The sequence below is a fragment of the Haliaeetus albicilla genome, chromosome 13, assembly GCF_947461875.1.
Source record: "Haliaeetus albicilla chromosome 13, bHalAlb1.1, whole genome shotgun sequence".
Taxonomy (NCBI): Eukaryota; Metazoa; Chordata; class Aves; order Accipitriformes; family Accipitridae; genus Haliaeetus; species Haliaeetus albicilla.
This window is the reverse complement of record NC_091495.1, coordinates 16,266,935-16,293,178: the sequence shown is the minus strand read 5'-3', so window position 1 is coordinate 16,293,178 and position 26,244 is coordinate 16,266,935. Positions and strand designations below refer to the sequence as shown.

The 26,244-nt window shown below is 35.9% G+C and overlaps 1 protein-coding gene across 4 annotated transcripts; it reads right to left on the bottom strand.

The window, feature by feature from the left end:
• Nucleotides 1-1,197: 1,197 nt before the first annotated feature.
• Nucleotides 1,198-24,663, bottom strand: DYNC2LI1 (dynein cytoplasmic 2 light intermediate chain 1). Of its 4 annotated transcripts, XM_069800268.1 has the most exons (13): nt 24,505-24,662; nt 23,627-23,744; nt 22,348-22,382; nt 21,886-21,955; nt 20,771-20,859; nt 18,442-18,628; nt 15,327-15,395; nt 13,877-13,954; nt 12,246-12,322; nt 11,816-11,886; nt 11,274-11,371; nt 9,233-9,325; nt 1,198-1,434 (listed from the first exon to the last, which is right to left on the bottom strand). In XM_069800268.1, exons 1-13 carry the CDS (start codon nt 24,516-24,518, stop codon nt 1,369-1,371), a joined length of 1,065 nt encoding a protein of 354 aa, XP_069656369.1. In that variant the 5' UTR covers nt 24,519-24,662; the 3' UTR covers nt 1,198-1,368. The 4 variants fall into 4 exon arrangements, with proteins under 4 accessions (XP_069656369.1, XP_069656370.1, XP_069656371.1 ...); XM_069800269.1 differs by lacking the exon at nt 13,877-13,954 and having other exon boundaries at nt 24,505-24,663; XM_069800270.1 differs by lacking the exons at nt 23,627-23,744; nt 24,505-24,662 and adding an exon at nt 22,837-23,613.
• Between the last annotated feature and the right edge of the window lie 1,581 nt (nt 24,664-26,244).

Genomic DNA, 26,244 nt, shown 5'->3' with positions numbered 1-26,244 from the left:
TAACATCCCAAAGAGACTAATTTATCCATTTAATAAATATAAGTACCTCTCAAAATTGAAGGCCTAACAAACATAGAATTCCTAAATTTTGTAACTTCTTCATATTCAGTGAAGAAATTTATTACAGAGGCATAGCTAGAGATTTCTTCAAAAAGGTAAGTACATTTGTATCTTGAAACTCCATAATAATATAATTAGTTTAATTTGATAGTTTTGAAATTATGCACTTTGTAACAAAGAATTTGAAATCCTTGAGTTAATGCAAGTTCTCCACTTAAGTGCGAGGCCAACATTTTTTTGTAATATCTTTATGTATAATATTCTGAGATAAAAATGTTATATCAGAAAAACATTTGGTGAACAAATATGTTAAAAATAATACATAACTTTAAAGAGCTTGAAAGATACCACATTAGTTTGCCTTTCACATTTTTATGTGCATGTAGGGTTGCTCACCAGGGAACATTCTTATGCTCTGGTCTGCCAAGTGACTGTTCAGACATTAACTCTCTGACAACAAGTCTTACCTCTCAAAAGACACCTCTGGCTTTAATCTAGATCTTGTCTTGCCTATTTTCAAAACAGTACATCTCATACTAGTGAGGTGTCCATGGACAAAAAGCTATACCTAGTTTAGGTTAGCATTTCACCAGCCTAGGCTGAATATGAATCAATTATACTTCTACCATTAACCAAGTATCTGTCAAATTGATTAGACTGACTTCCTAGCATTTGAATATTTGACAGAAATGTCTGTCTTCTAAATTTTGTGCAAAGTTATTACAACATTATATATTGCAAGAAATAATTCCCATATTAACTCTATAATACTGAAACAGAGATAAAGCAAACTTCTGAGTTCAGGTCAAACGTGGTTTTAATTCCACTTTATTCTGCCAGTTTTTGTGGACCTGTCCTATTGAAATACATCAAACAATGATGCAAATATATTCTTAAGCTTTGCTTTTTGAATTATATATGCAAAGAACTAGGAAAAGATGCCTAGCACACTTTACTATGCAGTTTCATATTTTGGGTGTGAAAACTTGTTTGTATTTAAATACATGTTTAGGGCAGAAGAACTGACTAATGCCAGTCTTCATATTCAAATCCATCTCTGACCAACCTGGAATTCCTTTCTCACCACTTTTTAAAACTCTTATGTCAGTACTAAGATATAGTTAAATTTGAACTGAATGAATAAACAGCTCTTTTTATTAAAAATAATAACAGGAATGCTTAATAAATACTAATTTTGTAGTTTCACATTGTATGTTTTCTACTGCATCAGATTAAATTGCTAGTGTAATGTTAAAATGATTAAAGTAATTTTGTAAATGTTAAGCTGAAGACACCTATAGCAGGTCATCAATCAGAGTCCAAATCCATTTCCTTCCAGGATTTAGAGGCATTTCTTTTGTATTGTTCAAGTTCCTAAAACAGAAACATACATACATATTAATCTAATCTCCTCATGACTAAAAGTTATAAGATACATACATTAGCCACTTGAACATTTAAAGCATGTACAAACATTTTTCAGTGTAGAAAAAATGTACTATATATATTTTTATCTTTAACGAAATTATACTAAGTGCTATAAATTTTGTCACATTTGTTCTCATATAGGGAGCTGGATTTTAGTTATTTATTTATACCTAGATACTTTCTAGAGAAGAAGAAATTTTGTCTTAGACATTGTTTGAGAAACCAGGCTCCCTATGAACATGCAGAAATGTAACACTACATGTGTTTTAAAAAGAGAAACCGGAATTATCCAACAGAAACTACTGTTTCACACACATGAAGTCAGAGCCTTTCAAGAAGCAAAATGGATTAGTTCCTTAAGATTACAGAAAAGAAACTAGAAGAATAAAAGAACAAAGCCTACCTTATTTTTTTTTTTTAAGCGCAGAACTGAAATGAACTTCTGTAAGTTTATATGTCACCAGTGTGATAACTTAGAGAGCTACCAGTGGACCTCAGAAACCCCTGCAGAACACAGGCTTGTCCAGAAAGCAGTAAGCAGAAATATATTTTAGGGGAATGTAATGGATGTTTAGGAAATTGTCATACCATATCTATTCAATCTATAGTACTGGATATTTGTGGAAATGTTATTCATCATTGTTTGAGGTTTTTCAGGAAGTGTATTACTCATGACAGGCAATGATGCCATGCTTTTACTTCTGTTTTGTTTTGGTTTTCAATTAGTAGTTAAAATATTCTTTCAGGTGGTACTGTTTAGTAGATTGAAAAGTTAGCATCTCTGTGTAAAAATAAAATGCAAGCCCAATGTGGTAATTAAAATTATGCATCTTCTAGATAGTAACTGGATTATTAAAAGCAAACAGAGGCTCAAGTTGTGGAGGTATACATAAAGCTAATTAGGTATGAAAGATGAAGCAGTCTACATTGTGCTATACTTGACATCAGCTGAGTAGTACTGAGGTAGACAAATTACCTCATTTCAGTCAAAAGTACTACTGGGAATTTTGAAGCCTATAATAAAAGGTTCTAGCAATGTTACCAAATAACAATTTCATCTTCTGAATTTTATGTAGTGGTGTATACTGTCAGAAATTATTTCTGAAGATTTTTTTCAGCAAAAATTAATTTAGAAAGCACTAAGATTGCTTTTCATTCATTTAAGAATATGAAGGCTTCCAGTGTATTTGCAGGAATATGATACTCTATTGAGGTACTGTTAGACCTAACCGTGTACTACTTGCAATACAAAAAAAGTCATCATACCTTACTTAGATCAGGAAAAGAAGTGGACATAAACCAGTGATTAGTATAAATGTAGCAAAGACCTTTAAAAGTGGGCATGTGCTTTATATGATTGATATTCTGATTTTTAATAGAATGGACTTGACAGAGTAAGGGAGATTTCACTGTAGGTATACAGATACCAGAACTGACAAAATTAACAAAATTCACACCAGGTGAATTTAATAGAAGTATTAATTCTCAATCCAGAGCACAGAGGGAGGAAGAAGAAAATAAAGGGCAGACCAACAAAGAAACAATCACCTAAAAATTGTATGGAGATAATAAATGGGATTTTCTCTCTCTCAGGAAATAACTTCAGCAACTTTGTTAGCAGTGCAAAATTTTCAGAAAGCACCACAGATTTATGAGCAGGAAGAAAATTTTTAATTAGTGCATATTCTTTATGATGCTTGCAGGAGTCTAGTTTTACAGTTGAGTAACTCATAGATGACTGACACAGAACATATTGTGTCTAGTCTAAATCTAGTAAGTTGCATTATTAAATACAGCTCTAGTACTTCTGAACTGTTCTCTCTCTAAGCCAGTCTTTACTCAGTATTTTCACTCTCTCGTTATTAATATAAAGTAATTATGATCTTGGAACATACTGAACTGTTGGAAACATGCCAACAGTTAGGAATAGAAGGAATACTGTGATGTTTTAGGGAGCACATGTAACCTGGTTTATGCTAAGTAAATAATTTCAATTCTAACAACTATCTCAAAGGCTACAGGAAGGGGTAAAATTAGACAATGAAGTTTTACATATAATGACAATGCTGTCTGCAGGTCATGTCTACAGGTATTGCCTAAATAATTAGCCTTACAGATTTGTCATCTGACTAAACTGTTTCAAGAAAGAGGCAGATAATTTAGCAGAATTTATTTTGCTGTAATTTTAGCTAGCTAGAAGGCAATTCAGTGTAAAGGCAATTCAAAACAATACAGAAATGCAAAGTATCTAAAACCACAGTATACATTAAAACTGTATAGCTATTCCACTACATACAGAAGTACAGAACAAAAAGATAAATATTTGTTTTGGAGACATATCTAGGTAAGACTAGCATTTAAACAACGAGGAATGAAAGAAAGAAGAAGGGATGAAATGGAAGGATATTTACAAAAAATAGTCTTCAACAGATTCAGTGATTCAGGAGAAAAAATGCTGTCAGGAAAGTACACTTCTTCAGTTTTCATGCAAAACAAAGTAAAATAAATCCCCATCAGTCAGAAATGTAATGGAAAAATCTCTCAAATGCAGTTTAAAGATCACTCCAGAGACCCTTTTGAAAAAGGGTACCTTCCTGCTCATAAAGTCCTATACTACAAACATAAGCAGAATTCTGGAATATACTATAACTATACAATCAGCTAAGAGATCCTCTCCCCAAACTGAAAGAAGATCCTACGAAAGAATGTATCTCAAAGTATGCCAAATGTTCACACCAGCATTATGCTTCCTTTGTTTTCCGGGTACCAAGTGTATGGGGCACAGATCAGATTTACAAAGAATTAACTACTGCAATTTAAATATACTTTCAATGTAAACATTATTAGTGCTAGCAACTTGTCCTAGATGTCTCAACACTGGTATAAAGCAGATTTTAATTTTTTTTTTTTAACCTTAATGCTTCTGTATTTCTGTGTTTCTATAAATTCTTCATCTGTCAAATGGAGCAGATCACACCTAATCTCATAAAGGGATTGGGAAGAAAGACTTAACTGATGTTTGTGAGACACTCAGATAAGATAACAGTACCACACATTCTCAGTGAAAAAAAATTAATACTTTTGTGTTCATTGAAGTGTCTGAATGGCAGGTTGAGAAATAAGGTACACAAAGAATAAGGATGATGAAAAGAAATACTGAACAATTGAATTGAGACATCAGCAAAATAGTATATGATCATGTAATTAAAGACAATACTATAATGTCTACAAACAAGGAGGAAAAATTAAGATCGTAGGAAAAGCCTTAATTGTTCCATCTCCTCAGTTCTGAGGGACTGATATGACTTTTAACTTTATTTTTCATGCAGTTTCTTACTAAAAGTGCCCTCAATCTGGAACGTGGTGAAAATAACCAAGTACTGAAGCAAGGATTAAAAATCTTAAGCACTTAAACTTCAGTAGGAGATTTAATAACAGTGCTCTAATAACCCTCTTTAAGTTGGTTTAAAAAAAACATAAAATAAATCTTTTGTACCCATTTGGACATGCTTTCTTGTGAAAACAAGAAAGCTTATTCTTGGCAGCTGAGTAAACATCCTAAATAACTTTTTCTCCTCAATATGAAGACTAGCACTTCTCCCCCTCTGGAGAAAGATGTTACTGCTCTGCTACCCATGTTAAGTTGCCTGTTGTACTTCTCTGCCCAGTAACACTGATCTGACCAAGGAGGTTCATTGCACAACATGTAATCTTCTCTTTTGTTGAATGAGATTGAAATTGTCTCCTGAAGTTCTGCAATATGGTCACGTCAGCAAAAAGTATGCTGAAAAAAATATGGCTCTTTCTGTTGGCCAACACAGTCCCCACCTCAGACAGCTGCGGATCTGACACTGAATTGACTTTTAGTTGCGAGTGACATGGTTAATTAGGTTACTCCTACTTTAGGAGAAATAGGACTATGCTTCCTTGCGAGATGTTATAGAACTTTCCCTTCTTCTGTTCATGACTTGCTAAAGTCTTAACAGTTACAGCCCTATTCACTGAGATCTGCTTCCATTACTTCTTGTTAGCTGACACCAAACTACACCAGGCATCTACTTTTTCTTTTTTTGTAGTATACTTTATGGCATTAGGCTTCAGCTAACACTGGCACCAAGCCCTAAAGAAATACCTCTGTGTAACAAGGAACAAGTAATTGTGGACTTTGGCATTGTGTGACACTGACTTCCTAAGCACCTGACTGGGAGGCTAACCAATTCTTTGAGCTCAAGGTTAGCTTCATCATTTGCGTCAACGAATGAAGCTGCAGTCAAATGTCCAGATGAAAACGGTCCAAGACCTATTTTAAGTATTAGCAGTACAAAGCATAACATGATAGCTAAGACCTGAAACAAACAAAAACCTCTGAGAAGACAGAGTACTTGCCTCTGTGGTAGAGAGCATTTCTAAAGGAAACAGAGAAGACACCCCCATGTGCCATCTCACTGTCACAAACACTTAGAAGGAACTAAGGAACAAGACTTTCATGCACTCATAGGTGCTCACAGATGCAGGTGGCATATGTGCAGCTCTATCAACAATATTGTTTTAAAAGATCTCACTCTTATTCAAGTTACTTGTGTACCTAAAATTAAATTAAGTTGACCTTAAAGCATCACAAGTCAAAAAGCTAGCAGAGAATGGAGAAATTGATGACAAGTTTGCCATGTTGTTTATGTTATACATGGACTGTATGAAGAGTTAACAGCAAGCTTCATGTTTAAGGCCTAATAAATATGCAAAACGAATGTTTTTCTTCAATCTTGAAAGTCCTGCAAAGAGCACAAAATTCCAGTAATTCCTGGAGAGAATCTGCTAGTTAAGATATACATTAAAAAAGTAAATTCCAAAAAGGTCCCCTGGTGCTGTATTCTCTCTCTCAGAGCTTAACTCCAGAGAATGAAAAAGCAGTAAACAATTGCAACAGCACTATCTGATATAAACCTACACAGTGTATGTCTGTAGGGTAAGAACTAGGAAAAGAATTCAGAAAAGGCATAGTTGAGAAAGAGAGATGTGCTCTTGAACAAAGGTACAGTGAGGAAAAGGTAGCCTCAGACAGCTTTCCAGAGCAAAAAGGTCTAGAAATAGAGTGGTACGTCTCATAGTTAACTCTGAAAATGACAAGGAGGCAAAATAATATGGTCTAAAAGAAAACACTTTTGTGGCAGAATGCTGATGAGCTGGAGTCTTAACTTCTACAGCCAAAAAAGCATCTCATAAATAGTAGCTGACAGACAGTACATGGGAGTAAGCCAGTTACTTTCTTGTTTCTGTACTTTTTTTTTAAACTGTTTTCTAATTTTATACTTGAGAATTTAACCTTTTACTCTGCTAGAGCATACAAACCCTAGCTGCAGAGAAACCCTTTAATCAAGGTTACAAAGTTGGAACTGATTTAATAGATTGCCAGTTATCTATAAATCTATTACAGTATTATTGAGCAGTTCTGACGAAGACTGAGTCAGTCAGGTATGCTAATTCTTCTATCAGACTCAGTGACAGGGGCTGTATTTGTTTCAGTTGCTATGTTTTTGTGTTTATTTTGCCTTTAAAGCTTATCTTTGAGATAAACAAGCAAACTGGTTATCACCTAGAGTCCAAAGTGGCATATTAATTAACTGAAAGTAACCAAGGGAAATAGTAACATGCACTTCAGTGATTTTAAAATATACGCTGTTGTCATATGAAACTTTCATTTTGCATTATGTCCCATTAGCAACATGTTGCATATTGAACATCTTAATATACTGTTCCTCCTACGCAATAGATATCATGAACTCTGTAAAGAATGTTAGACTTACAATGCATTTAAAATCTTCCTTTAAAAATAGGATTTTTGTGCCACTTTTTGTATAACTGGGAAATCCAAACACACTTCAAGAATCACTGCAACTACAGAGTTCTTTTCTTTTAGATGTATATTGCTATCTTGGTGCATTCCAAATTGAATGAAAGTCTTGGAGTATAAAACATTTTAATAATGTGCAAATAATCTTGTAAAAATTGAACTTCATGATAGAGAAGTTTAGGAAATAGCTCTAGATAACAAAAGTAATTTTCTCTTTAATGCTCAAATTACTTGTAGTAGTCCAACTAAAAGAAGCTACTGGTTTGCAATGCCCTTGAACTGATTAAGATTCTAAAAGCCTGTCTCTTTTGTTTAAAACAAAAAAATTAATAATTTCTTGTATGATTTAATCAACACATACCAGTATCTTCTTTTGCAAGACATAAGTATTATCTAAAAATAACAAACCTAGTACACCATACAGTTATTTTGAGATATATAGATACACTGGGTATGAGATTACATTATAAAAAGCAATGTACTTTACAAATTTTAATGATTTCTAAGACTGCTCTTGATGTAACCAAAATTCAGAACTGATGCCTACATTAACAGGATATTACAGGTAACATGCAAGTTCAAAGACTGCAGGGGATTCTTGAAATTGCTTTATTCTTTTACATTATTAATGTATTTCTTTGGATCAGGTAACTATGGGTTTACTGCCTTATGCAATCTAACTAAACTCTACAAAAACTTGACAGAGACAGCAGTAATAATCTAATCCTTTGGCTTTCTTTTACAAGCATGCAAAAAGATGAAATTTGCTATGGTATTTTAGGGTTAGTTGAGATTAACTGCAGTGCGATTCAATAAAACTCCCTTTCATCTTAAGAGTGGGGGTCTGTAAAAGCATGCGAGATCTAGATTGGTACAATCCATCATCTTAAAGCACTCTTAGAAAAACCTCCTTTAACCACAGTAACTTGGTCCACAAAGAAGTTAAATGGTGTACAAATAGCCCACATACATATAAGCTGTGAGAATAGAGTGGAACATTTCTCAGTCATTCTAGCAAACAATTTTCTGTGTGTGAAACAGATGAATCTATACAAATTAGAGTTTCCAGACTCAGTATGTGATAATTCTTCCAAACAAAGAAAAATACACAAATCTTGGACTGACAGACCCATACCTATGATATCAATGAAGACTGTATACAGTATTTCTACTCACGTGATGTTATACACTGATATCTATAAGGCAACGTTCTGAACTTCATCTAGTTTGCCATAGATTTTTTCTGTAAAATTAATTCACCACAAGCGTAGGGAAATGCAGAAACACTTCAAAATTAGTAAGAAAAAATAAAAGGCCCTTTCCCCACTAAAGGTCTTTCCTGGAATTCAGGGGTAAGCCAAATATCACTCTGTGGAATAACTCTGTTCACTCTAAGATAAAAAGTACATAGCCTGCAAACTCAAGTCAGAAATATTATTATCTCAGTACCTTTCCAGTTTAAATAGTTTTGAAGTAGAAAGACAAAAATATAAAAAGTAAATAGCCCCCACCCCAAACCTTGATACCACTTCCTAGACTTTCTGCTAGTCAACACCCAAATGAGAGTACAGGGTGCAGAAGTGGAAAAATTACTGCCAAGAAAGCTTCACAGCTTTGCTTCAGTATTATTTTAATGAATAATTCTGGAAAAGAAAGGGAAAATTTGGATTATTCATTTCTAAAGAAACCATAGAGCCAAAACTTTGAGATCTAACAATGCTCTACTGGCTAGAAGTGTACCAATGGAAAAAAACCCCAACCAACTACTAGGCTGAAAATGAAAGTTGAAGTTATTTAAAGGCAAAACTACGAGCGTATTCTACAATTAATTCAGCAATGCTGGTTGTTCTGGAATACCTGACTGTGAACAGCAGTTGGAGAACTACCACACACCTGGTTTTTCTGAGCTCTCATGATATCGACTTCATACTCGATGTATTGTAAATCCTGTGCAGGGTCCTTGGTATCTTGTAAATCACAGAAACTCTAAAAGAAGAAATGACAAAACCCCAAGTAATAAATTTTATCTTCTGTTCTTTTAACAAGAAAATGCCATGCTGCAGATCTAATGGAATTATTTGCTTTTAATACAAATGTATTAAAATCTTGCATTTATGGAAGAATTCTGTGCTATAGGACACAGATTAGATTAAAACCCCCAAATCTTAACATTGGTAAAATGATCAGAAAGTAATAGTGCAGTTAGATCTTAAAGGAAAGAAAATATTCTCATTTGGTAGTTGTTTATTATTCTCTCCTCAAAATGAAAATATCCTTTCTGGCCCATGACATTTGGGCATAGTTAAGATTACTCTTGCTAGAGCATTTAATACTTAAGACTAGAATTCAGTTCTGGTTACCAGAAGCGTTACTTCAATAGCTGAGAAATTGATTACTATCTTTTTGCCAAATACCTGAATTTTCATTTACTAACCTTGAAGGAACTAAAACTTTAATTCCAAAGAAGCAAATACACTAATAGAAAGAAACACTATCAAATAAAGAACTTTTTAAAAAATGTTGTCCTGCAGTTTTCTCCTTACTCATAACAAACAGAAAGTAGCAAGAAGGCAATCATACAAATGATAGAATAAAATAAAGCAGAATTAGACTTACTATTAGATGAGGTGATGGAAAAAGAAATTTACAATGCATAAAAATAGCTTTAAAGTTTAAAGCATATTTTGGAACCAAAACAGAAGACTGAGAATCTACTTGGAAAATCTTTAAATCTTCTTTAGACTGATACCTTAGAACACTGATGGAGCTTGCAAGATGAGAAATGCATTCATTTCTCCAGCTGCTTCAGGAGGAGTACAGCAGTTACTGGGTGGGTGGTGGTGGTGGTGGAATGTTTGTTTATTGTGTTTTAAAAAGGCTATGAGGAAAATTAACATGAAAAATAACAGCTCTGTATAGTTTCTGAAAAGTAAAGTTTAGTCTTTATCATGTTGGGGCATACTGTAGCGAGAACAGCATCTTAGTGATAATTTATTCTGGTCACAAACCACCTGAAATAATTTGCAGGCTTTGATATGTAGCAGTCAAGTGAGCGGGAAAGAATGAATTCAGATTCCTTCTCACCAAGAATGGAGATCCATAGACTGAAAATTAGAAAAAGCCCAGTTTGTGCACCATAATTTGAGAGACAGTTGCATAGCCCTGACTGACCTCCTTGCCTGCCCAGGTAAGCTGTAGAGTAGGAAATGGACAGGGTTAGAGAACTGTGATACAGTCTAGTACACAAAGAGAAAGCAGCAGCCTGTATTTGCTCAGGTCAAATAGAAAAGAATTTTGATTTCCTAACAACAGCAATTACTTTTACTGAAAAGAAGTATTTGGGGGTTTGCCTCTTGGGACCAGAAACTTCTGAAATATGTGCAAGATTTATCACTACATAGGTACCAAGGGAATCTAACTACCTTGCAAATCCAAACACTTCCCAGAGCAAAATGATGGATTTTGGCAAGGAACTCTAACACACTCGCCTCATTCAAAGCCTCATGCTCTAGGAGAACAAGGACCAGCAGCTTGCTGCAGCCAGAAAGAGCTCTCTTCTTGGAACATCATTGTCATTTGGTTTAGATATTAGGGGACATGTGACCTTACAGAATTCCAAAAACACTGAGTATAGCTTGTGTCTCAATATAATGAAAGGCAATGGTATAACTTTGGAAAAAACAGAGGGTTACATCAGTACTTCCATTATTACTAAATCTAGGAAGGTGACTGAAGATGTAGAAGCTAATGATCAAAGCACTACTACATACAAATCTGTATCTTTTAAAAATTTATGAATTAAAAAGGTTAGAAGAAACAAACTGCTAAATGAGACTGAAATTCCAGTCGCCGGGCTTGAAAGAAAAAAATTAGTAGTGATATTACTACTATTCTGTGTGAAAAGAAGCTGTGCAGCAGACATGTAAATACTGACCTTGGGAGGAAAGGTTTTCTCAAATACTTTTTTCCACAGTTCCAAAGGTGTGTTTGCACGCATCTTTCCGATATCACTATCGGAGGCAGGTGGTGGTCCTAAGGATTACAGCACAGCACAAAGTGATACAAGTATGTTGTCATAACAACATAAATTATCAAATCATTTTGGATAATGATCTAATTTAATATTTTATCTTCTATAGTGACAAGCTGCAACAAGTTTGAAAAAACATTGATCTCCTACCATGAAACGAGCTGAGTGGTACTGTACATTATATTTTCTTTCAGATTTAAGCTTGTTGGTACTTTACTATTTGAAGTAGTCCCAATACTTTATTAAACTGTCTGACAAACCTGCACAAGTAATTCTCAATAATATAAATACTGAACGATAATTTTAAACTTTCTAAGCCATTTCCTTCAATAATCTGTTAAAACTGCTGCTGATGTGCTATAATTTATTTTTTATTTGCCTAAATTTTTTTTCTCGTTTTCAAAAACAATTAAGCAACAAACACAATGAACAGGAAATGACCTAACCTATTTGGCTCAGTGAATCCAGGCCTGCTGGTATAAATAGAGGTTTGCTGTGATCCACCGATACAGACTTGCTAAATAGAAAAAAAGAAAATGTATCAAGTGAGCATTTAGCAATCAATGAAAAATTACATTATTCTAGCAAGACTAGACTCTTACTGGGCTTTGCATACAAATAAATGCAAATAAAAATCTACTCAATACTAGTGGTAACCATGTTTCTAAGCCATCAGTTTTGGAATCAAAACCAAGGAGTTATCACTGTCCTGTGCAGAGATAGACAGCTGAGACATAGGAGTCAAAATCCATGAACAGGAATCTTTCAGAGATCACATTTAAGAAAAAAAAAAAAGTTTTGGTGATTAGAATATTTTTATTAGGTACTTTTAGACTCTGGGCAAGATATTTAATAGTTAGACAACAATTACGGTACCTTTTATCATAGCCAAATGCCAAATGATTAATAAGAACACGGGCTTTCAGCAGGAGAGCCTCAGATTTACTGGTAAACTAAATGAATCAGAAAACAAAATATACATTATGATCTTCCATCACAGAAATATTACATTATGTCATCCACATAAAGGATTTCAGATAGAGCCTGGCTAATTCCTGACTTCAATAAATTTGGTATGTGTTCACTGAATTTACTAGAATAAAAATCTCACCCTCCCTTTCCAAAACATGAATGTACTTGTCACTGAATATATAGATCAAGAAAGATTAAATGGAAAACAGTATAAAGATTAAAGAATAAATTTTAAAATATTAATTCAAAACTTTTGAAGTATGCACATTGAGACACAAATCTTTTGCCCAAGACTAATGACTTATTAAGATTTTAGACTACATTAAAAATTATCCAGAATACCATAAACATTTAGAAATGTAATGAATAACTATAAAATTGTTCACACATCACAAAAGCAGCTTGATAGTGGCAGAACTGGTACAGATTTATCAGAAAGCAGCTCCCAGAGTATCTTCTCAAACAGCAAGCTCATTCCTGTCTTCTGTATCCTATATTCTATATCCAGATTCACGTCTTTGAGAAAGAAGTCAGACCCCTACTGTGGGAAATGTAAGTTTCTCCCACTCTTTTCAATGGGAATCAGGATTGAGCAGCCAAAGTTTTAGGCTCCTAGTTTTTAATTTTTAATGACAATAATGCTTAAATACTTAAAAAAAAATTAAATTAAGACAGTTGTATTCTCAGTTAACAAAAGATGAAATCATGTGTCAAAGTACAAAAGCTGTACAATTTTACATGGATACAAATGGACACGCTGTGATTATAACAATTTAAAGCAAACATAAATTGTCTGGTAATCAAAATAAGCCACTATTAAATATTATTTATTACATAAATGATGGTTGATACAATTGGAACCATCTTCTGATGTAGAGAGAGCCCAAGAGGCAGCTTTTTTGGATTGCGAACTTGAGCATGCATGTTTCTGCCTTTACTCAGAAGGTGATCTGCCAAACCCCAAATCAATTTATATAGCCACATAAATACTTCATTGTCCTCATGGTTGGCAGTTCCTACTCATTACTGTAAAAAAATTCCTGCCTTTACTCTTCCACACTCTAAGTGTGATAATCTGTTATGCTTAACTGCTGTGAAGATGAGCCCTTGGTTATAAGTTTTTAAATCTGCCAAAGCCAGGTCACTAGATGTAAGTTTGTGCTTCTACCAAAAAGGCCAGTTCTCTAATTCTATCTAGGGTGATCAGTTTTGCCCATCCTCCTTTCTTGTACCAAAAATATTTTGCCAGACATGCAGTAAACTCAATATGGGAACTGAGTTGCCTAACAGATAACTATTTTTATTTAGTTTTTGCTGATACTGGGAATTATGTAGTTTGTTCACAAGGTATATCCATCCATCCCCTGTCAATACCTGTAACCTGTCTGACAGATTAGCCCATGAAGAAAGCTACTGTAAAACCAATCAAATCCTGTTTTCTCTAGGAGTTTTACATTTCTATTTTTTTAATTTTTTTTTGTAACACAAATATTGCTCATCTTCTCTATCCTTAGTTAGAAAGTAAACATACACACCACTAATGATGCTCCATAATAATGTGAAACAAATCGAAGTGTCTTGCTTATTATTTTCCTCATTTCAGAGTCAAACTCCTGAAAAAGTTGATATCAGAACATATACATAAGAAACAAAACCCAAAATATTACAGCTAGAACTTTTCATTTTTTGTATAAACTGCAATGCACTTAGGCTACAATATATGAGGCTTTCAGCTGTCAGCATAATTATATCTTAAGACAGAATCAGTAACAGCCTACTCTGAAAAGAAATGTCACAATTTCCCTTTGTTTCTTTTTTACAGACGGAGCCTAATTCAGGCAGTATGTTAGTCCAGAAAAAGTTCCTTAATTGGGAATGTGTATTCAATTTTCAATTAATTTGTTTCATTTTGGTTTAGATTTTTAGAAGTAGAAATACTGCCTACTAGAAGAATAAGGATTTTTTCTTTTTGTGAAAATCGTTAACTTTCAGTAAACCTTTGGGTATATGCTCTCTAAATTGTAATACCTGCAAGATTTGAAAGATGCATAAAAATACCATTTCATCAATGTTTCTTTAATAAAAAGATCATACAGACGGCCTTCTCTGAATAAAGTGGGTGAAAACCTGGTCCTAATGAAGCCTGCAGGAGTCTGTCCATAGACCCCAAAGGAATTAGGCTGTTATTCTCTGCTTATTACATGAAAGTCACTGATTTTTAAAGAGGTCATGGCTCAGCATAAAGCCTCAGTGTGACAGAAGGCACAGTACCTTATTAATAAAGAATTAAGTAACTCGAAGAGTCAGCCAACTATCAATGCACTATGTAGTCACCCAGAGAAGCACAGGCTGTCAGCACGGCAGCTAAAAACCAAACATACTGTTCTAGTTTCTCATGATCAAGTGCTGTTTATAAATTGAGTATGCATTTGTTTGGATTTTTAACGTCCTGGGAGAGAATCCAGCAGTACTCTGACATTTCTTTCCTCTCCCCTCTAAAAGACGCAATTACTCACTTGTCTCTAAAAAGTTTGGTACTTAAAAAAAAGTTCCAGACTGAAATGATAGTTTACTGTTCATGCTGCCAAAACTACCAAAAAATCTGACCAGCTGACTTGAGAGATGCCCCTCTTTCACTGCCATAAACTTACAGCTCCTGTCAGAAGGAACACATGGAGCTGAATTTCTCTCATTATAAAAGAAAGTCATCAACATGATGTTTTCTTGCTTCCCTCTTTGGTCTGCAGCAACTTGTATCTCAACATTTTCCAAGTACATCTCAAAAATCATCAGTTTGAGAGTGTTTTGTGAAGGAATGACAGTATGCCTTCCTTAATGCTGTTGGATGGAAAGATTTTTTTTGTGGTAGAAGGCTGACTGGCTGTACTTTTCTTCAAATGATTACTACTATATTACCAAGATTTTAGTATATAGAATCTTTACCAGGAATCTTTTAATTATATAAAAAAAAAAATTATTACTTACATGAAAAATATCATATTTGCTTCCAATTATCACCAAGGGTATTGGAAAAGGGTCAATTAACTCATAATCCTATTAAACAGATATGTGACAGTTAAGCAGTGTAAACAAACTGTAGCAGATTCCAACTGTTAAAACAACTGAAAGGGGTTAAAATTAATTCACAGAAGACAAGCTCTATTTTTTCAAAACCTTAAGTTAGATGAATAAACTTTAATGCAATATCCATACTATATTTTACAATTTTCTCATTTTCTTCATAAATGGTCAGGAAATAATCCCTCTGAGCAGTCAGAACACTTACTGGCATAAAAGGGCTCTTACACTACATACTCCAGCTCCAACATTAGATGGGAAGGGAAGAGAGGAAAAACCTCATATATTCACAGAACTGCCGGACTGAATTAGTAGAACTGGCTTTTTGACACATTTCCCATCCTTGCATCATACCCAAAGTAATACAGACAAACGCTCAAGAAAATTAAGCTGAATGATTTGCTTGTGTCACATGTTTGTCCTCCCCACATCACATTTGCCAAACTCTTAAAAAAGATTTAACGTGATTTTCAAGTGTTTGATATCAGCAGAAAGAGGAAATGTCCCCTAACAACCATGAAAATGCAAATCAATACCAATGGACAAATACAGCTCTGTGGGTGTAGATTTAACTGTTAAATAGCTAACTTCCAATAAAAGTTTTAAAAAGTGGATTACAATAATTCTCAAGTTATCTGGAAGGTTTTCCTGTAGTTGTCCTGGTTTCAGCTGGGATATAGTTAACTGTCTTCCTAGTAGCTGGTACGGTGCTATGTTTTGAGTTCAGTATGTGAAGAATGTTGGTAACACTGATGTTTTCAGTTGTTGCTCAGTAGTGTTTAGACTACAGTCAAGGATTTTTCAGCTTCTCATGCCCAGCCAGGGCACCTGACCCAAACTGGCCAACAGTGTATTCCATACCATGTGACGTCCCATCCAGTAGAGGAACTGGGAAGTGGGGGGGCAGGGATTCGCCGCTTGGGGACTGGCTGGGTGTCGGTCGGCGGGTGGTGAGCAATTGCCCTGCGCATCATTTGTACATTTCAATCCTTTTATTACTACTGTTGTCATTTTATTAGTGTTATCATTATCATTATTAGTTTCTTCTTTTCTGTTCTATTAAACGGTTCTTATCTCAACCCAGGAGTTTTACTTCTTTTCCCGATTTTCTCCCCCATCCCACTGGATGGGGGGGGAGTGAGTGAGCGGCTGCGTGGTGCTTAGTTGCTGGCTGGGGTTAAACCACGACAAGTCCATATGAAATGAGACAATCCCCTTGTGTTCAGGCAAGCATTTAGTCAAGCTGCTTTGGTTGCAGCAGAGTGGAAAAGAGATGTGTTGTAGCAGAGGTTGACATAACTGTTCCCTTCTAAAACCAGTTATTTCACATACAGGTTAAATGACAGTCACTATATTAGCAAGGAGCTGCACATTCTGAAAATCCTCTACTTTGAGAGGAAAAATAATGGATTCACTCATACACTGTCAAGGCAAAAGCTTTGAGCAAAATTATCATAACTTAAAGTTGGGTGTATGGTATATAGAAGTGGAAAAAAAATCAGTTTTAGTTTCTTAACTAAGAAAAAATTAATTCAGGATAGCATCAGGAACATTAAAATGGCATGCTAAACCCTATTTGTCTTTTGACTATGGAATTAATTTTCGACTATGGACTACTTTAGGTGCATCCAGCCTTTGTTAAACAAGGTCTGCAATTGATATACTAACGCTTTATCATCACAGCCAATAATTCTTTATCCAGGCCAATGGAATATGTCCAATCCTTAAAAAAAAACCTCTAAGAACCTCATCAATTCCTGTTTATCACAAAAGTATGTTTAGTGATAAAAACGCAAATAAAAATCTGAGTAAACTGTCGTTTATTTTGACTACAAAAGATAGTATTTTCTCCCACAAAACTGACATAATTTTTCCGTGAAAAATGATGAAAGTAAAAAGAGAACCAAGGAGTAACATACATTTTTGTTTGCATCCTTTCTGTTTTTGATAATGAAGACTGAATAGAAATTCTAGTTTAGAAGGTACAATTGTGTTCCCTACAGGGCAAGTACAACAAGTCTTCTCTTCTTAACAATTAAGAAGAGAATTCTATTCTTTTTACTTATTGAAAAAAGCTTGCAGTTTTCCAATATGTAAGCCCCTATATGTAAGCTTGACACTGTGGTCATGATTTATTGACGAGTGTGCTTGTAGGCATCTTCTTTTTGTGAATTACCTTCTCTAAAAGTAAAAAACAAAATCACAATCCAGCAGATCCCAAACCCTATACTCTAAATTTACTGAGTGTTGCATATGTTGCTTTCTCATAAATTTTAAGTTACTTTTAAATTTTTGAGCTATAGAAGCATTTGCTGTATTGCAGCATTTTATAGAAGTTACAGTAACTAGATTTATGTGCCAAGTCTTTGAATTGTTGAATACTTATTTATGCATTATATACACACAACATTTGCAGAGGTTTAATGCACAATGACTTTTCATTTCTATTGCGCATAATCTAGTTTAGCTTTTCCAGAGATTCAGTTAGCAATTATGTTTAAAGGACTGATGTTAACATCTCTGAAACTTTATAATTTAATTAGTTGTCAGATTATCAAAAGGCATTGAGTTTGTGATAGACATTTAAATAAATGCAAAGTATATAGTCATGTTGATGGCTGTTATAACTATATTCTTTGCTTAAATTTGTACCTTCAGCTAGTCTCTTGCTAGATGACTTTTGTACATTCTAGTTTTCATCTTCATTTTAAAAAGATGGGGGGGGGGGGGGGGGAGGAAGCAAACTGCTACTCTAAAACTATTTCTTTTGATTGGTGTAACATGCCATAACAATCACATTAGATATCTAACAAAAAGATATAAGAAACCTTCTTTCCTTGTTTCTGCTCTTATTGAATTTTTATTAAATTGCTATAATTTTCCAGTGAACAGGTTCATCTACATCAAATGGATTTTCAGTCATGCATAAAAATCCAAAAGAGTTGTTTATGATTTTCAAAAGCATTATCTTTAACTGTATAAAGGCCTGTGACATCTGGAGAAAATATTAGAAGTAACTTACTGGATGATCCCTCTGCAGACTGTTCCACATCCTCTGTTTAATTTCAGTAGCTACTTCGGGATTTGTCTTTTCTAGTTTGGTTAAAATTTTGTTCACGTGGTTCCTGGTGACCTGCAAAAGTTTCTCCATAGTAGTCCAGAGTTCGTTAGGTTTGGACAGATCCAATACAAGAACTACAGCAAATGACCTATTAAAAAGGCATTATTTGGTCAAATCTTTAGTGCATGAGACAATCAACATTTTCATATACAACCACACCTGTAATACAAATGCCAAAAGCAACAAGTGTGAAAATACAAATGCTAAGATAGAATTAAATGTGACAGCAAAGGAAGATGGCTTGAGTTCTGAAGAAACCTTTCCCTTGTCTCTTGTTCAGAACTATTACTTTAGCAACTTTCCATCAGAGGTTTTGGGGGGACTGTGTATATTAAACTTTGTTTCTGGAGACTTTGTTTCAAAGCAGTAAAGTATGCAAATATCCTGAGACCATTTAACTCCTCCTTCCTGTATGACTGGGCACTTCTACTGTCATGTATCACTGCCATCTCATAACTCTACAATCCTAGATGAAGCAATGTTAGCAAATGGTTAGGATCTTTCTTAACCATTAATGTATTAGAAAGTTCTATACTTCCATTATTGTTTTGTAATATGAAATGGAAAAAACTGGTTACAGGCAATATTCTGTGCCATGGACTGCACCAGTTAGCTGGAACCTCAAATGGGTGTATGAGAAAGTCTTGTGAAAGATAAACGGAAGAAGTCAGAGTACTCAAGACATATTTAGCAATTACCAGGCTTTTAAAGGTGGATTATGATGAGAAATGCTTTAATATAAACTCCTCTCCTTCCAAAACCCTGCCTCCCCAAACTCTAACTCCATTAAAGTGCAACTGTAAAGAAGAACACTGCAAATGAAGCCATATGAATGGATGCAATCATCCCTTCACATTCCATCCTGACTTGAAAAAGGGGATTCCAGACCAGAGTGGTATTAGAAAGACTACAAAGCAAAGTGAATGTCCAATTTCACTTTAAAATCCTGTGGGGAAAAAAATCTGGTGAAAAGTCTCTTGGTGAAACTAGATATAGTTCATGGAACTTTTAAATAAGCAAAATGCTTGACTACAGACAGATGAGAAAACCAGTGAAAAGCACTTAAGCTGAAATGGTAGAATTTTTGACTAGCATGTTAAAATACTGCCTTATGAACAGAAGCGGTCTTACAGAACAATGTTGCTACCCATTAAAGAATCTTAAGACCATCCACATCAGAAGATTCCTTATCAGTAAAAAGAGAAGAAAAGACTGATGGAGGTAGAGGTTAGTTAAGTTCATTTAGACAACAGTTGAAAAATGATAGTAGATTTCCACCCCCCACCCAAGCTCTTCTAGAAACAAAAAGCTTCACATACCAAAAGTGGTTTTTTTTATTCCTTCTGTCTTAGTCTCTCACTAAATAATGGCATTATCTCAATAGTCACAACAGCAGCAAATGTACATGATAAAAACTGTATACATCCTTTTTTATTTTTTTTCCACAGAAGTTAAAACTCACTACCAAAGAAATAAAGCAGTGCATCATAATACAAAATTTATCTTTTGATCCATTTGTCTCCTTCTGCTTTCAAATCCATCTTTCCTAAGCAGAAAAAACATTAAATGCACCCCCCCATCACCTTCTTATTTCTTCTTCCTATGCTATTCCATCACTTTTATGGATTTTTCTCACTACATTCTCTGAATTCTCTCTGAATTCCTGTTTCCTTTTGTCTTCAAATAATTTCAATAGTTTTAGTGCCTCTCAGAAATATCATCTCTCTTGTAATGATCTTCTTATCAGACGGTCACTTCACTTCCCAAAAATCCAGAGATTTTTTTGGTCACAATTTTTTGCCTTGTTTTTCACCCTAAAATACCGCCCTTCACAGAGATAGCATCTGCATTTGCATACAGAAGTAGGAAGCAAGATTTTATTTCTTGTATGCCCCCAGGTTGCTTTCTCTGCTCTTTCACTGAGCATAAAGATACTATGTCTTCTCTTTTTCTCTATTTCTTGTTCTATCTACTTAAGGCCAACCTATTTCCTTCATGTTATCACTTTCTCTTGTTGTTGGAGGTTGCTAAGAACTTGGCTTATTAGGAGAGAACCATGAAAAGAAAGGTCAAAGCAAAGTATCAGTGGTATTACAACAATTTTTAGAAAAAATCATAAATGTTCTATCTTACATTTTGAAAGAGTTTTCCACATTAAAAGGTCTAGAGATTTACTTACATTTGAAGGAAAGCTGAAATTAACCTTGGAATTCTAATATTAATCACTTACCTTATGTTGTTGCTACTGATTGGTATTCGAATTAGTTCCAGTAATGAGGTTCCACCACCTAGTTCCCAAAAATGAGCTATATCTTTAGGCTGTGAAAGAGTTTCGTTATGTTAGAAATGTGTGCTTCCATGCAACGCCAAGAGAAGATCTTCATCTGATAAACTGGCTTTTCATGCAAGTGACTCAGAACAAGAACATATATTATTACACTAGTATTTTCTGAAAAAACAAACCAAATAATAAACTCCCCATGTTCAAGAAATCCCATACACCACTTACAAAAGACTCCTGGCATGCCTATGACTGTCTTGATAAATTACTACAGTAAAGTAAAAAAGTCAGGAAGCATGATTAATGATAAACATAAAAAAAAAATCAGGTTCTCTTCCCTTTCTTTTTGTTTATTGCAGCTCAAGACTACTGCTTTTTAAGAAGTTTGCAACTGGAAAAATAATAACTCTCTACCTTCGCATTTAGTTTCTGGGAAAAGTTTTAAGTGATTTTTATCTTTCAGAGTCAGATTTTCCACTCCCTGCTTCAGTAATAGAAACAGCAATTACCTGCAGCAATAGTTATTGCTGCTGGGCAGTGTTGTGCTGTGCTGTGCTGTGATGGGAACGGGTTCAATATCTCTGTTAACATAATCTGCAGTGCAAAATTTTGCAATATGGACAAGTAACCCAAAAATTTAATTATGATTTAACATTGTCCAAGATGACTACTTTTCTCACAAAACTGGTTGTAAAGTATTTTCATCAGTTTCTACTCATTTTGTGTATTAAAGATAAAGGCATGCATACAATGTTACAATAGGTAAATAAAAGCACTCAAACACAACAAACAAGGTAGTTTTTATAAATTAATCTGATTGTTTTGTGTTACACTTTGGTCTCTGATCTACTGTGTTTTAGTGAGAAGTAAAAACATATTACAGATTAAAATACAAAATTAAGCTAGCTAATTTAAATAAAATTATATTAAAACCCCCTTTTTGTTTCACAAACAATAAACTAAAAAACCTAAGATTCTTATACATAAAAATAAAACACATATTATTTTTATGTGTGTGTGTGTATATATAAAGATATGGTAGACTATACTTTCTGAATACTCACTGTATTGTGTCTCCTTGCCCTTCTTCCAAAAGTATATTCCAAGGCTAATGTTGGCTTTGAAATCTCTTCCCTATGCAAGGAAAAATAACTTCATTTTGTCAAGATCCTCTAAATAAAGCAAGCTAATTCTACAGTTATTAAATTATATTTATCAGTCAGTTCAGAATTTGGCTTAGAAACAGCAGCACAGAGAGGACGCTTTAAGGCAACAGATCTCACTTGCTGAAGACAGAAGTAGCAGCACCAACCTGAACAGATGGCCATTTAAGCTAATACTGGAGAAGGACTGAAGGGGTCAGATGACAGGTCGTAATGAAGGGAAGTTAAGTTTATCCGTAAGTGATCAACTGGTCACAGAATACAACATCTGTATACATTTATTATGAATTATCCCACAATACAGCTATTTATATAAAATTCTAATCCACAGTTGAAAACTACTTTTAAAAATTTAACACATACCTCTCAAGACACCTCAGTATAATAGTGGTCTTTCCCTGGAAATTAAAAACAAAGAAGAACCCTAGTGTACTGTCATTAAAGCATAGAAGTTGTATCACTAAATGAAACTCACTCACTTAACATTCCAATAATAAAGTACTGGAAAAGCATAAACTCAGGTAATTGTTTGTAGCCTTATAGTGGAAACTTAACAGCCAACTTTCTGTCAGAATCAAGTTACACTACCATTATTATAATTATAAACTAATAGAGATGACAAATACAGTAATAGGAATAGTGGGCTTAAAATTAGACAGTGATCAACTTGGCCAACTCTGTTAATCTGCTTAACAGTTTTTAATTATTAATAATACATTTATGTAATGTTTCGTTTCCACTGGAATTAATTATTACCAATGAGATGGAAATAAAAAGAATGCTTAAAATACAAATAAACATACATAAAAGAATGTCTTTACACTGTTGAAATTCAGACGCTGAGTAACATACCACACTGAAGGGGTTAGCACTTCTACAGTTTACTCTGGTGTCCTTTCCCATCTCAAAAAAAAAAGTGAATTTCAGGTAAATCTGAAATACAGTAAAAACTGTATTTGCTCTAAAAAGGTATTATAAAAGTGCTGATTAAGAGGTTGCACATATACCAATCCTTCTAAAATAAAACTTGTATTCTTAAAAATATGACTCACTTGGTCAAAAAGGCAAATATTTCCTTATTTACTTTACAAATGAATGCTAACAGAAGAAAAATATGAAATTACTAATGACCAAACTTATGGGACAATAAGGCTTGCGGAATCATAAGTTTGCAATCACTGGTAAGGCATGTTCAAATAGGTCTGACATAATACAGACACAATTCATAGCAGGATGTCAAGGCCTCTATCTACAACAAAACTGGTATCAGTACACTCAAATTGAATTGTTACCAGTTAAACCTTTACAAGGGGAAATTTGACATGTCAAACAATTAGAGAGTAGAATTATTTACGGCAGTTACTTTTACAAAAACTAATGAAGCCAAACCTCAAAGCATTAGCACATCAGTGATAACAATGGTTGAAGTTTTGACTCTCCAAACCATAAACTTGAACTTCTGAATTGTAATAAAGTCTCATTGGTCCACACTCTGTGGAATGCCCAATCTCTGCAGAATCAGAACATGACATATTTTGTCTTTAGAAGAATTAAGTGGACCTTAATATCTGAAAATATCAGCTATTTTCCCTGCCACAAACTATGTTTGAAAAGCACAGAATTGAACAGTATTTAGCATTACCCCATTTTTGTTTCCCATAAATAATATTGATTTTTCCCAAACTTCCACACGCTTGCCATCGTCATCAGGGTTTTCTCTCTTCTCCACTTCAGCTATAGCAAGATCCCATAAAGTATCACTAGTTGGAAAAAACAAAGAAAGAAGGTCATTAGAGAAAAACAATGGACGCTAGGCCATAATTCCTGCAAATACCTAAATGGATAAATGAAGGGTATTGCGGTTTATTATTATTATCTGTTATTGTTATTATTGTTTCATATCACATGCCCTCTGCTTGTCGAAGTACTTCTAACAAAACCAGGTTAAGTAAAATTCCTCAGGTAACTGCAACAGCCGTTTGTGGCACACACTGAGTAAATACCAGCTGTGTGGCGGGAGGTTTTCTTTTGAGTACGTTTAAGACACCTTTAAAAGGTTTTCTAACGATTAAGGCTTTTCACAGCACCCTGCAGCTCAGGCTGGCAGTCTCTGGAGTGGGGAGCTCCCGGCCGCCGCCACCGGAGTAGCCGGTAACGGGTCAGTGGACTCGGGAGGGCTCCGAACCTGTCCTCGGTGTCCCGGGGAAGATACTGCTCGGGGAAACGAGAGCTTCCCCTTTTCAGGCTCCCCCATGGCCACCTGCGGGGTGGTGGGTTAGATCTCCGCCTTTTCTGTGGGGTCCCTGACAGGAGCAACCGGCTCCTCGCTCCAAGGGCCAGGCGTGCCCCCATCCTGCCCGCGGCCCCGCTCGCTTTCGGGGACAGAGGCCGAAACGGCCCCTTCTACGCCTGCCTGCCTGCCTGCCTCCTCCAGGCTGCCCTCCCCGGGCACCAGCTCCTTCCCCACACAGCAGCGGGGGCGAACTCCCCGCACCGAAGCCGGGCAGGGCCCCCAGTTACCTGGCCTTGGGCATCGCTCCTCGGGGCCCGGGCCTGGCTCCCCGTCGCCATGGGAGCCGCGCAGGGCACGCTGGGAGGTGTAGTTCCGCGGGGAGGGGGGGCGGAAGGGGACGGAGGCCGCTTCCCAGCGGGGCCGTGCCGCGGACTCTCCCCGCCTTCTGGCCCGCCGCGGGGCTCGCCTCAGCCCTTCTCGCTGCTGCGGCGCTGTTCGTCGGCAGCCTGCGCGGCGCAGGGGCGCCCCCGTAGCCGGCAGCGGTGCGGCGGGTGGGAGTTTTTCTTTGCCGGTTGCCCGCCCTGCGGCGGGCTCGGCCGCCTCGGGGGCCGCAGCCGCCGCCGCCCCCGCCCCTGAGGTGAGTTAAAGGCCCGCGGCGCTTCCACTGAGGGTCCCGCCCTCCTCCGGGGCCCCGGAGTTGTTCGTGGGACCCGCAGCTGCCTCTGTTTTTCGGGTGCTGAAAATGGCGCCCCGCCCTACTACCAGAGTGGGCAGAGCTGGTGTGAAGGGTGGTGGAACTGCTGGGTCCTTGGGGGACTTCCACTGTAGCCCTTGTTGTGAAGAGGCAAAATACTTCAGCAGTGGAGAAAGCCAGGGATGAATAAAGTCATAAATGGCGGGAGTCTGTTCTTTTACCTTAGCCTTAAGCGTTGGCTGCTAATAAACTCATGGTTCCCGAGATAGCTTTGTTAACAGTGGCGGGAGTGAAACAAGGCCTGAGAGAGTTCCCAGCCCCTAATAAGTGAACTGCTGTATAAGAAAATAAGTGCAATTATTTTGTAGTTACTGGGGCATACAAATCAACTATTATAAGTGTAACTAAAAGTAAGATGCTGTAACAAACAGGAGACGGGCTAGATTATTTCAAATATGATCTATCAATCAAAGATCAAATCCAAAGATCATGTTAGGGTTGGATTAGAAAGGAGGCTTTAAAGGGCGCAGTAAAACAGCGGGACGACCCAGCATATCAAAAGGGATATAGGATGTAGGTGAACCTGACAAAACAAGTCAAATATGTTCCCCTATGTCAGCAAAGTGACCCAAAATCCAGGACAGTAATTACCGCTGACCTTCTGTAGCTGACTAGCTGCTTCGCCTTTTGAGAGACTAGAGAGAGAAAAACCCAAGTAAAATCCTCTCTTATCTGTTTGATCAAAACCAGGAAAGTGGCCTCATTCATAATGATTAACTCAGAATTAATTTTAACTGTTCTTTCTTCCTTCCCCAAAGAAGGCTTATGTAACTTTCTACAGATCCTAAATAATACTTGTTCTTTAAAAAAGAGTTTTTTCTAAGTTGTAACTTGTATAATCACTCAGTTTCAGTTCCAGTAGCTTTCATATAGTTATTTTTGTCTGCCTGTATTTACTTCCAGGTTTTTACATGGATCTTCTAAAGTATTTGCTAACCCCCTATGGAAACCATGGTCTTGCTAATTAAAATCCAGAAAGAAACTGCATTGTTTAGTGTTGTACTGTGGCAGGTCATGCGGATGCCTTTCTAAGTGCATTTCTTTCAACAATTTCATTTCAACGGAATGTTTCTGTTATCTTGGTATATGAAGCCAGTGCTGATCTATAATCAGCAGTTAGAGGTAGTAAAAAAACCCTGGCCAAAGCTTCTCTTGCTCTGACAAAGATAGCTAAACTAAGGTAGGAATTGCTTCTGGCACTGATCTAGGCATATATTACTGCAACAGCAGGAGTGTAAGACTAAAAAGCAAAGTATTTTTATAGTGATTTACT

Coding starts and splice junctions, on each gene's coding strand:
- DYNC2LI1 (XM_069800268.1), bottom strand. Junction 9,326..11,273: donor AGAAAACCTTTCCTCCCAAG/GTCAGTATTTAC, acceptor TTCTTCTTTTAG/AGTTTCTGTGATTTACAAGA. Junction 1,435..9,232: donor TGAGAGCTCAGAAAAACCAG/GTGTGTGGTAGT, acceptor TTTCTGTTTTAG/GAACTTGAACAATACAAAAG.